Genomic DNA, 11,609 nt, shown 5'->3' on the forward strand with positions numbered 1-11,609 from the left:
AACCGCACTCACCCGTGAAGGCCAGGCATGCTCCGGAGAGCCTCACCCCTCTGCTCCTTTGTTCCATCTGGGCAGAGTCTATGGATGGTGCCGCCCACATGGAGGGTGTGTCTTCCCCACTAGTTCCTGTCCCACCCTCCGCTATACACAGACACACCCACAAGAGTGCTTTATCAAATTGTGAGGTATCACTCAACCCAGTTGACAACCAAAATTAACCATCCCAAGAGGCAAGCCATCTCCAGAGTGTCCTGAGTCCCTGTCCCATTGGATTCATGATCACAGTAAAATATCATGTTGTGCCACTAATTTGGGGCAGTTTGTTATGTAGTGATGGATAACTGCTAACCTGGAATCAACTCTCAGGCAGTGATGGTGGGCACTGTGAATTTTGCAGACCCCCTTGGGGTCCCCAGGGAATGAGCATGAGGGTTTGGTAAGCATCCTTCTAATTTCCTGGTCAAATCTTGGATCAGCCAATCTACACTTGATAGTTTACATTTACTGTTGGATTTGTCTTGGCTTCAGCACTAGAAATTTCTCTGCTTTGTGCACAACCAGCGATATGAAAAATTGCGCTCTATATGTGTAATATGAATTGTAATGCATTCTGCTGTCATATATAACTATTACTACTACTACTACTACTACTACTAATAATAATAATAATGGAATTCCAGGTTATGGGACCTGGAACTTGAAATGGCCCTAGGACAGGGAGTCTGTGCAGTTCGAAAGAGCAGGTCAAGGACCACACGTATGGTGATAACTTGCCCTAACTGGGAGAGGCAGAGCAAAGGAGGAGAGGTTGATGGGACAATTAATAGATGTGCTCTGAGAAATAGGTCAGGGCAGGCCAAGCGTTTAGGATTAATCCTTGAGGAACCTGCAGTTGGGAAAAATGCTTAGCTCATCATGTCTTTGGTGAAAGAGTTGACTGCCAAAATAAGTTAAAGGGCTCAATTGCTGTATTTTGCATAAGCTTGAATTTAGTTAAAATGATCTTTTTGGCCACAACTGGCATATTAATTTAGTATATACTTATTTCCCTTTGAGAAGCAGAAGATGGTTTGATGAGAAGATTATGTGCTGCCTTGCTATATTCCTATTGGAAACAGGGTCCTGAGGATGTGGCTGAGGCAAGCTGTGGGAGCAGCAGCAGGACCTGCTACCTGGACATAGCGTGGGGGTTGATGCTTTCCTGTCACCACCTTGAAACTCCTAATAATTTTGGGCCATGGGCCTGTGTTTTCATTTGGGGCCCACAAGTCACCTGCTGCTCCTGTTGGGCCCACCTCAGGGTGGGCTGTAGCTTGGAGGTCAGCAGAGGGCTGCTTACACATTAGGGGAACCCGTGGTTCTAGAGGGGGCGGAACCAAGGAGAAAGGTTAATGTCACCAAAAAGCAGAGGGGTGTGGTAATAGAGGGCTTGGCCTCTGGGCCACCTGAGGCTTAGACAAAGACCTTGAGCCTAGCGTCAGTGAACACAAGTCAGAGGCCAAGGTTCTTGGCTAACTTCACTCTTATGGGTGCTTCCAGCTCATAGAGCCCTGTCCTTGTCCTACAAGAGCCAGAGTCGTCCTCAAGGAAGTCCTTGGCTGGCTGGGTGGACCGTGCCATCTGGTTGGACCTGGGGCCTCTTGGGGACATCTGAGTTTGTAGAGGACCGGCCAGGCGGAAATGAGGACTGCCAGGCCACCTGGCTTCTGGGGTCCCCTTCTCTTGGGTCATGGTTGGAGGTCCGGCTGAGAGTGCCTGCTGCTCTCAGATCTCTCACCTGAGCAGGCCTGGACACCAGGGACAGTCCCCCTTCCCATGTGCACATCATGCTCAGCCAGATTCCACCCGCCTGGACAGAGCTGGTCTTCTGGGCCGGGGATGCCCTGTTCCCCGTGGAGAAGGCTGAAGGCTGGTCACACAATGAACGGAGGCTGAGTGCGTTCACGAGGCCACTCGGTGTCCGACCAAGTGGGGCTGCTTGTAGCTTGAGGGCCACACAGACGAAAACCACACAGTGCCCAGAATACCCGAAGATGTCTGTCTGTCTTGAGGACGTCCACCTCCTCGTGAGGCACCCCTCAGGCTTCCACGCATTGTCCCTCTGGCTCATCTCCCCTTGTGACTGGGTGTCTTGAGAACAGGCACTTTGTCTTCCTCTGCTGTCTCCTGGCCAGGCCTGGGGTTGGAGTGATGTCTAGAGGCGGGACGAGCAATGAGGCGAGTGCTGAGCAGGAGAGGCCAGGGGCCATCAGGGAAAGGGGCTGGGAAGGGGGGCCTGCGCGGACCCCTGGAGGTGGGCCTGCCAGAGAGGGAATGGGTGCCCGGGATCTCAGGGCCGCTTTCACAGGGTCAGGCTCAGGTCCTCTTGCCATCCCCTTTGGGGTGGGTGGCGCTGCTGTGGCCCCAAATCATTGTTTGGGGCAAGGGACACAAACTCAACATGTAGAGGAGGAAGGATGCAAGGGGGCGTGGAGTTGGGATCTGTATTTCCTAGGCTCTCGGTCACGCAGCAAGCATCAGTGAGCACCACTGCATGCACAGTGTCATCAGATAGGACAGAAAGCAAAGCCAGTCCCCAACTGCCGTCTGCGTGCTTGGGGCGGCTCTGTGCGCGAGGTCCTCTGGGTTCTGACTGGCTGCCTTCTGGTCCCCTCAAAAATGTCTGGCTGGGTGGACCGTGCCAAGCTCAGCCTTCCTTTCTGCCTTCTCAGAGGCAGAGAAGGTCTGGCCTCTCCTCTGAGGGACTGTGGGTTTGACGGCCCCTAGACTTCCATGCCCTAGTGCCTGTGGGCAGGTCCCCACTGGAGCTTGTGTGGTGACAGCTCTGAGCAGGTTTGGGTGTCATGGTGGGGGGAGGGACAGTGTGAGGTTCCACTTTCCTCTGTCAGCAGCCCCCAGCCCACAGGAATTCGCCACCCTTGTATGAGTTCCTGTGGCCACTGTAAGCCAACTCCCGCCCACCTGTGGTCAGTCACGCCCGCGGAGCTCTAGAGGGCCTCAGAGCCGTGCGCCTGAGGGAGCCTCTGCGGAAAAGTCTGTGTCCTCTTCTTTTCCAGCTTCTTGAGGCTGCCCGCATCCCTCGGCTTGTGGCCCCTCCCTCCATCTTCAAGGCCAGCAGCTCTCTTCTCTGAGCTCCTGCCTCCCCCCCCCCCCCCCCCCCCGTGATTACCTCCAGCTACCCCTCCCCAGAGAACCCAGGCTAATTTCCCATCTCAAGATCCTGGCCTTAATCAGACCTGCAGTTTCTTCCTTTTGCCACATAGATGACACATAGGCCCCAGGGATTAGGATGTGTATGACTTTGAGGGTGGCATTGTTCACCTACCCTGGTCACCTACTGCAGTGCCATTGACTAGCAAGAAGAACTTGGTCTTTCTCCCCCCTCCCTTCTTTCCTCTCCTAAAATTTAGAGTTTCGATTTTTTGAGTAGGCGATACCTTCCCGTGATTCAAAAATAAACAGGGCGAAGGGCCGGGGTGAGGGCGATGGCACCTGGGTTCCCACAGCTGACTGGGACAGGTGGCCAGTGGCCAGGGCATTTGGTGGTTCCCTCAAGGAGGAGGGAGGAGACACTGCCCCTCCCAGTGTGCAGTCCAGGCAGCTCTGCTTTGTCCCCAGCCCCCTCCACTGTTTCCCCTCGCTCTCCCTAGGCTCCCCTCACTGCGAAACCCAATGAACTAACAAATCGAACACAAAACAACACAAACCCCCAACACAATAGAGAGAGGCGTCTACTGAGCAACCCTGCTGCCAGCCCTGTTCCCATCCACCTCGTTTCCCCAGGGAGACAGCGGGTCTCTGCAGCTCCCCTCCTTGCTCACGTGAAGCTCGGCCTCCTCTGCCTGTGGTCGGTGCCTCTTTTCTTCCCTCACTCTACCCTGCAGGTGTCCCTGCTGACACAGAGTGCTCACCGCCCCCCGTGTGGCTGTGTGGCCGTGCCCTGGTGTGGCAGCCACCCTTTCCTATTGGTGGGAAGCTGGAGACATGTGTTGTTACAGTTGGCAACACACCTGTCTTCCCTGTGTGCACAGGTACACCTTGGGGATAATCCCCCAGGAGCTGGACCTGCGTAAAGACGCTGGTAACTCTGCTGGGTTTCCCCCCAGCATCTTCCTATGGTGGCGCCGTCTTGCAAGCCCATCGTTACCATGGGAGAATTCCCCTATGGCCTCCCCAAGAGGGAGTGGACAGTTTAGATCTTAAAAACCCTATTGGTACATAACTCTGGCACCCCGGTGAGCTTCCCTTGCACTGGTCATGGAGGTCTTTTTGAAGTGCCCACATGTCCTACCATCTGTGTGTGTCCCCCCAACCTTCCAGGAAGCAGCACGCGGGGCTGGACGCTGATGAGTTTATTGTCAGCCCCGTGGGGCTCTCAGGTTTCCAGACAGAACTGGGGTGGCCTCACACAGGCCTGTAGGTCCCATTGAAGCTGAAGGGGGGAGGCTTCAAGCAGTCCTGATCCTCAGGGATCCAGCGCTGTATGTGGTTGGGACCCTTTTCCTGGGGCCACACAATCACTGTGTCTCTGGACGCCAGGGACGGGTCCTCTGGGAAAAAGTTGAAGGGCCGGAGCAAGAAGCCCACAGAGTTCCCAGGTGTGGCCGTGTTGGGGATGTCCTCCGAGTGAGGGATGTGCAGGAAGCCCACGGTCACCCAGGCCACCAAGTCCTGTGGGAGAGAGGGTGGGCATCAGTGGGTAAGCAGTGTCCAGTGTTGGTCACTGCAGGTCATGCTGGCCCGGGGCGTTTTCAGTTGTGCCTGGATGCTTCCAGAGACACCCTGAAGCTCCCTTTTGAAGAGATGGGCAGATGGGCAGATGTGTGAACATGCCCTCCACACAGCCAGCTGTGCTCCTGGGAGGGGGGGCAGGCTAGGACTCTCTGGGGGTAAGGTGGTCAGAGGTGGGCAGGGGTGGGACTGGGCCAGTACCTCATCCTCAATGTTCTCATTGTTGTGAAGAAACTCCTCGAAGACTACAGGGGGGTCCCAGGGGTCGTTCTGGTGGTAGATGCTGCTGCTGCACTTCTCCGACTCCCGGTACTTGGTCACTGCCAGGGAGTACCTGCCAGGCCGAGGAGAAACTGGGTGGCTCCAGGGGCAGGGGCGGCCTCTCAGTGCCTCTCGGGGAACATCCTCCAATGATGGAGGACGTTGCTGCTTCCCCATGCTGCTGCCCACGGAGGGCCTGGAGTCCCCTGGAGCTCTCCACCCCTCCCTGAATGCACCGAGATGCCACCCAGGCACAACCCAGAGACACAGAGCCTCAGGGACAAGCACAGACAGACACAGGCACGGAGGAGAGCCCTGGCCCTCCCCAGCCTCCCTGGTCCTCTCACCTGGCCCAGGTGATGGCCCGCTCCTCCTGCCAGCCGAAGGGCAGCACCTGCTCAGCCGAGGAGTAGATCTGCAGGCGGTAGCTGCGCTTGTGGCCCCAGGGGTTCTTCTTGGGGCTGGTAAAGAGCAGGTGCCTGGGCAGAGGCCGTCCGAGGCGGAAGGCTGCCTGGCGCTCCCGGGAGTATTGCCTCTGCTCGAGTGTCGGCTGGATCAGGCGGTGTCCTGGGCTCCAGGGGTTGGTGATGTTCTCTAGCTTCATCTCCAGTGTCTCAAAGCTGTTCTTGGTGCCTGGGGGTATGATTTGGGGTAGGGGAGAAAGGGAATCAGGCCCCTGGAACAGAACCCCCGCCCCTCAGGATCTCCACCCTGGACCCATCCAACAGCCAACCATCAGGAAAAGGTGCTGGCACATGCACTGGGCTAGCTGCGGGAGGCAGGAAGTGACGATAACAATCCTCAAAAGCAGAGGAGCTAGGGGACAGTTCCTGGGTATGTCAGGGCAACTGGGGAATTCCAATGTCATGTGCAGCTCCTCAAGGGTTGTGCTCAAGAGCACTGGCGGTGTCTGTGAACCCAGAGAAGGACACCATCTTCCTCCAGGCACAAGAGACTGTGTCCAGTGCTGTCTGGGCACAGGGGCAAGTGGGACTGAGTGGGTAGAAGCTGCCCATCTGGTCTGGATTACCTTGTGCTGTTATGGGATTTGATGTCGGGCACTGCACGGATTCTCCTGCGGTGACACACCGAGTATCCCCAGGTGGCCCTGTACCCACCTCAAGGTGTCAGGCAGTGACATTCCTCCCCTACTCCATGCACACCTTCCTACTCAGCCCCAGCACCAGGAGAGGTCTGCATAGTGGCACCTGGGTAACTTTCAGACTCTATTCACTTAGACTGTGTTTCAGAGGCACACGAGTCTCTAGCTGTGTGTTTCACAGGAGCTTGCTGGGCAGATGCCTCTGGTCCTATCCCCGGGGGTCCTAGTGCTGTCTCCTGTGGTGCCTCCTGTTGGTTGTCTGCATGTTTGACCCAGAGCTTCTGATTGGGGTCCTACCTGCCACATCCAGGTCGATGCGGTAATGCACCAAGTGTGTGTGCATGTTGCCGAGCAGGTGGGTGTGCAGGCGCATGCCGTGGAGCAGCCCCTCGGGGGTGTAGAAGGTGGCGTGGACATAGCCAGTGGCATGCATCTTGGCCTCCATCACCCCATTAGGGTGGAAGATGAAGTCCCAAATGTAATCATAATTATAGACGGTGGAGGTCGTCCGCAGCACCAGCACCTGACCCTTAAGACCTGCGTAGAAGTTGAAGCCACCATTGAAGTTGGAATTGAAGTGGCGCCGGAGAGGCACCCCTGTGGGCATCTCAAAGAGGCAGAGGGCTCGCGGATAGAGGACAGGGTCATCTGCATCGAAGTAGTGGAAGGTGTCCAGGAAGGTGGCAGTCTCCGGGCAGTCGATGCCAGGGGCTAGCTCGTGAGTGACGCTGCCCAGGCCCCAGCCCACATCCATGTACTTGGTCTGCATGCTCGCAGGTGTGTGTCCTCCGTACATGGCCACTGCCTCCTGCACGCTGACCTCATAGGCGATGCGCTCACCCCCAAAGTGCAGGTTGAGGACCTGCAGCCCGGTGGAGGAGCGCAGCCGGAAGGCGAAGCTCCAGCCGCCATAGAGCACCACGTTGCCGTCCAGCAGGTAGCGGGCGCCGTTGGGCTGGACCACCCGGGGGCCGCCCACACTGATGGATCTGGGGAAGTCCCCACGGGGCTTGTACGAGGAGAAGAGGGGCGGCTCCTCCGTGCTCTCGTCCCCCTGGTCCTTGGGCAGCGGTCCCTCGAGGACTACCACATCCACCTCTCCATTTGCATACTTCTGAGCCAGTTCTTCTGGGCTCCTGTAGAGCTTCCCGTTGTACCACACCTGCTCCACTGTCCAGTCCTGGACATTTGTGTTCCCATGATCCACAAGGAGCTCCAGGCCAGTGGGGTGCAAGAAATGGCCTTCTACGAAGCGTTGTAAGATAAACCAAGTGCGGCGCTGGCCAGACGCCAAGCCACGGGGGGCCACGTCGGAGAAGGTCAGGCATCGGCCCTGGCAGTCTCGGAAGGAGAAGCCGGTGGTGTCGAGGAAAAACTGATGCAGGGGCTTGGTGGCCTCCTGCAAGGTGTGGAGGAGGAGTTTATACTCGACCTTGGAGATGGGCCTGGAGGCCCAGGAGGCCTGGTGCCTGGACCTGGGCGACAGTGCTCGCAGGTAGGAGGGATGTGGCAGCGGCCCCACAGCAAACTCGGTGACATTGGGGTTCTCCTGGGCTCCAAAGAAGATGGTGGCTCGGGCTTCCCGAACGGGGCGCCTTTCTCCATGATCCAGAAATTTCAGCACATGCTGCTTCTTGGGCAGCAGCATCTCAATGAGGAACACTGAGTTTTTGGCCATGCTCGGGGAACCCGAGGGCTGCAGCCCCAGCTCCTTCCTGGCCTGCAGGAAGCTGTGCACGGCCTTCAGCTCCTGGGCGCTGAGGTCTGCAAACACCTCAGCCTTGCCGTGCAGGGTCCAGGGCGGCCGCTCTTCCGCGGCCATCTGCAGCATGAGCACGGTGGCCACCGCCCAGCCCAGTGCCAGGCTCTGTCTCCCCATGGCTCTGAAATGTAGCAGAGCAGAGAGAGAAAGTGGGTTGGTGTCAGGCTAACACTGTGGACAACATGCCCCTTAGCCTCATGGTTTTCCTGTCCCAGCCCAAGCCAGAGGCAGCTGGGGTCCCTGTGGCCCCCCTGCATGGTCTGCCCAGGTCCCTGGCTGTGTGTCTGTGGATTTTAATTTTTTTTATCTCGTCTTTGGTCCACAAACTTCTTATAGTTCATGGGCTTTCTTCCTAGATACCCGCCCCTGTTGTACCCTTTGGTTCCTCAGCCAGGGGTGCTCTGAGTCACCATGGCCAGAGGCCTGGTCCTCAGAAAGCAGAAAGTTCTTGCTGTGTTTTGGGAGGCAGAGAGCTGTATTGACTGAAAAACTGCTTTTTTATGCAACAAAATACTTTTTAGGGAGATAAATTTCGAAATTTAGCGTAGAAGTTTAACGGGTAGGTTTAAAGGGTCAGGCTGCCTGGGTTTGCATGCTGGTAAGTCACACCTTTAGGACTGGCTGTGTGACCTGAGGCATGTTGCTTAAACTCTCTGGACCTCCATTTTCTCTTCCATGTAATGGACATGACAGCAACACCTACCTCCTAGGACTCTGGAGAGAAGACAACTGCACAGGTAACACGATGTTTGGAGTGCTGTGGGCTTTATGGGAAACACACACAAAGCTCCGGCTACTCTTCCTCTTTACAGTGGACCCTGTTGATACGGCCTGTGGACACCAGCACAGGAAGGTTGAAGCTCTGCTGAGTGATTCTGCTGAGATGGGGCTCTGGGGTGAGGATGAGGGCCAGCCCTGTCCGGCTTTCTCTGGTCCCCATGGGGCAGCTGCGTGGCGGTCTCTTGACCCCTGCAGCTGTAGAAGGCACCTGGTGGGGTGCCCTTTCCCCTTTCCTTTTGGGAGAAGGGTGTGATCAGGGACTTTACCTCCTACCCCCACCCTCTCGAGCTACCTGTAAAGTCTTGTGTGTGAAGCTGAGAGCAGACCTAGGTGGCTGCCTCTCTGTCCTCTCTTGTTCCTGGGGTGGGACCACCTGCTAGACCTGCTGTGCAGAGAGTCCCTGGGAGACCCTGGCTCTTGCAAGGTAGGCTGGCTGCAGCCACTGGCTGTCACCGTCCCCCTGCCCTGGGTCCCCCAGACCCTGAACTGCGGTCGGGCTTTGCTGGGATCCTACCGGAGCCCTGTCCTTCCTTCCAGGACAGCTGCCCTTGCTGCCTGCCACCGACTTCCTGGAGGTTTGGAGTCTCCCTGGGCCTTACCCACCAGGTGGTGCCCTAGGTGCAGAGGCCCCTAACCCTAACTTGGCATATGAATGGCCAAAGGCCCCTAGAGGTCCCTGCTTTCAGAGGTAATTGCCTTTTGTTTCCCCCACCAGAGCCCCTGGGGCTGAATCTGGAGCAAACCCTTTCTCCTGTGCAGGCAGAGGCGCAGAGGGTCTGAGGTCTGCCTTGCTCAGCCTGTTCCAGCCTAGAGCCCCACCAGTGCGGGCAGGGTGCTGGGACTCAGTGCACTTGGCTGGACTCAGTTGCATCCCTGGAACAAGGGAAGCATCCTGGCGCTGCATCAGGCACGCGAGAGAGGACAACCAGAGAAAGGGAATCTGAGATCCGGGCGCTTTGCATTTTTTTGCTTTTTGGAAAAAGTATTTCACGCGTCAATTATGTGACTCAAAAGCACTGGGAACACAAGGCACCCTCCAGAGACGCTCAGCTCTGCCGTGTTCCTTTCCCGCCTGGTTTTCTGTGTCAAGTTCACATCCTATGCCTCCTTTCAAAGTTGGCTTGAACCCTGTCTTGGGTCTTTCAAGCTTATTCCACTTCCCTGCTCAGTCCCCTCGGCATTGTGGCCTTTAATTTGTACACTAATGCACGGATCAGTGAAAAGTGATTGCTGTGTCCATTCTACCATCTGATGAACTGGTGGGCTCCTGGGAGCCCCAGCTCTTCTTTCCTTGAGTCTTCTGGCCTTGGTGGCCCTGGTGGTCACAGTCAAGGCTGTCTGAGAAGTCCTCTCTGGTCTCCCAGGTCCCAACCCCCTGACTCTCACGTTGCTCTGGTTTTGCTCACCATGGAGACTTCCCGATAGTGGCCCTGTCTTGTTCTTCTGGTGCTAGTGGGATGGCCTAGGGACCCAAACTCCTTGTGCTTTCAAGGCCCAACCTGAAGGGAGTGAGTGAGCCGGGGGCTGCTGGGTGAAGCTAGGGCCAGCAGGGTACAGGCTGGGCTCCTGTTCTACCATTAAACTTTGGCCAACCCTTCCTCTCTCTCTCTCTCTCTCTCTCTCTCTCTCTCTCATATAAGTATACGTGTTTCATTCTGGGGGCAGTTTTAGGTTAGTAGCAAATTGAGCAGAAGGTAAGAGAGCTCCCACTTTTTCCCGTCCCCCCGTCCCCACTCAATGTCCTGGTGGTCCAGTTACGGCTGATGCACCTACAGTGACCACCACAATCACTCAGGTCCCTTGTTTGCCTCGGAGTCACTCTTGGTGTTGAAGTCCAGTGGATTTGGGCAAATGTAAATGGACATGTGTCCGCCCTTACCGTGTCACACAGAGTAGTTTCACTCCCTGAAACCCCCTGCGCTCTGCCCATTCATCCTTTCCGCCCCCTGACCCTTGCCAGCCACGGCTCTTTTCCTGTCTTCAGGTTTGGCCATTTCCAGAATGTCCCTCCAGCATGTGGCCTCGTCAGATGGCTCCCTTCACTTAGTCATATGTAATTAGGGGACCTCCTTGCCCCTTCACCGGGGGGGGGGGGCTCCCTTTTTACAACCTTCCGTCCCCAGATTTCTTTCTGCTTTGCCAAGGAGGAGGGAGATGCAGAAGGGACCTTGACCTTGCCCAGCAACACCCTCTGTTCCAGCGCCACCCTCCGTTCCAGTGCAGCAGGAGGTGGAGACGGCAGCAGAGCCACGACGGAGACAGAGAACCTCCTGGCCCTGGATCCTTCCGGGCTGCTCACAGAAGCACGAGCGCCCCCCAGCCCCTGGCCACTCCTCGTGCACCCTCTCGCACCCCCAGGAACCCTGGAGCCTCCTGAGCCGGGCTCTGGGCTCCGGCACCCTCTTCCCTCCTCCTCTGTGTCAGGGTTCTCTTGCCCCTGGCTCCCTGCTCGTCCCCTTCCCTGCCAGCCCCCTCTTGTGCCCCATCAGAACACACCTGTGTGCTGGGCTCCCAGTCGCCTCTCTGTCAGACTTTGTTCCTGGGCATTGACCCCTGACACCTTCTTGAAGTCTATTGGACCCCGCCCCGCAGGGAGGGACAGGGTGAGGTATGGGCCGACCAAGTGGGGACCTCCCTCTCAGGGGTTCCCCAGCGCGGGGGGTGCTGGGCGCTGGCAGATACAACACGTGTCCTGCTCTGTTTCCTTATCATTTTGCCACAGTGCCAAGTTCCCCGGGAACTGTCCTTGGCTTCCTCTTTTTCAAATATGCAGTACCATAATCTGTGTACATAGTGTCACAATTCAGAAGTGAGGACAGGGGGGATTTACGGGCCGACAGACTCACCTGGAGCAGACATATGGACCAAGAAACTGACACCCACAGCAAGACAGGGAATTCAACCCCTAGGCGGAACAGGGAGCCAGAGACACAGAGACCACTGACTTAAGAAACCTTTGTCACCGCCTCTGGG

The 11,609-nt window shown here is 56.8% G+C and overlaps 1 protein-coding gene across 1 annotated transcript; it reads right to left on the bottom strand.

The window, feature by feature from the left end:
* Positions 1-4,404: 4,404 nt before the first annotated feature.
* On the bottom strand, positions 4,405-7,973 carry Aoc1 (amine oxidase copper containing 1). Its single transcript, XM_076859528.2, has 4 exons — positions 6,392-7,973; positions 5,340-5,625; positions 4,933-5,065; positions 4,405-4,671 (listed from the first exon to the last, which is right to left on the bottom strand). The coding sequence occupies exons 1-4, from the start codon at positions 7,971-7,973 to the stop codon at positions 4,405-4,407; spliced, it is 2,268 nt and encodes a 755-aa protein (XP_076715643.2).
* Between the last annotated feature and the right edge of the window lie 3,636 nt (positions 7,974-11,609).

This window comes from Callospermophilus lateralis, chromosome 1 (assembly GCF_048772815.1).
Source record: "Callospermophilus lateralis isolate mCalLat2 chromosome 1, mCalLat2.hap1, whole genome shotgun sequence".
Classification (NCBI taxonomy): Eukaryota; Metazoa; Chordata; class Mammalia; order Rodentia; family Sciuridae; genus Callospermophilus; species Callospermophilus lateralis.

Bases quoted from the DNA above. Each gene is read 5' to 3' on its own strand.
- Aoc1 (XM_076859528.2), bottom strand. From the start codon at position 7,973: ATGGGGAGACAGAGCCTGGCACTGGGCTGGGCGGTGGCCACCGTGCTC. The intron at 5,066-5,339 runs GTGAGAGGACCA...TCGGCCTGGCAG, and splicing joins CGGGCCATCACCTGGGCCAG to GTACTCCCTGGCAGTGACCA. The intron at 4,672-4,932 runs GTACTGGCCCAG...TCTCTCCCACAG, and splicing joins ATGAGAACATTGAGGATGAG to GACTTGGTGGCCTGGGTGAC.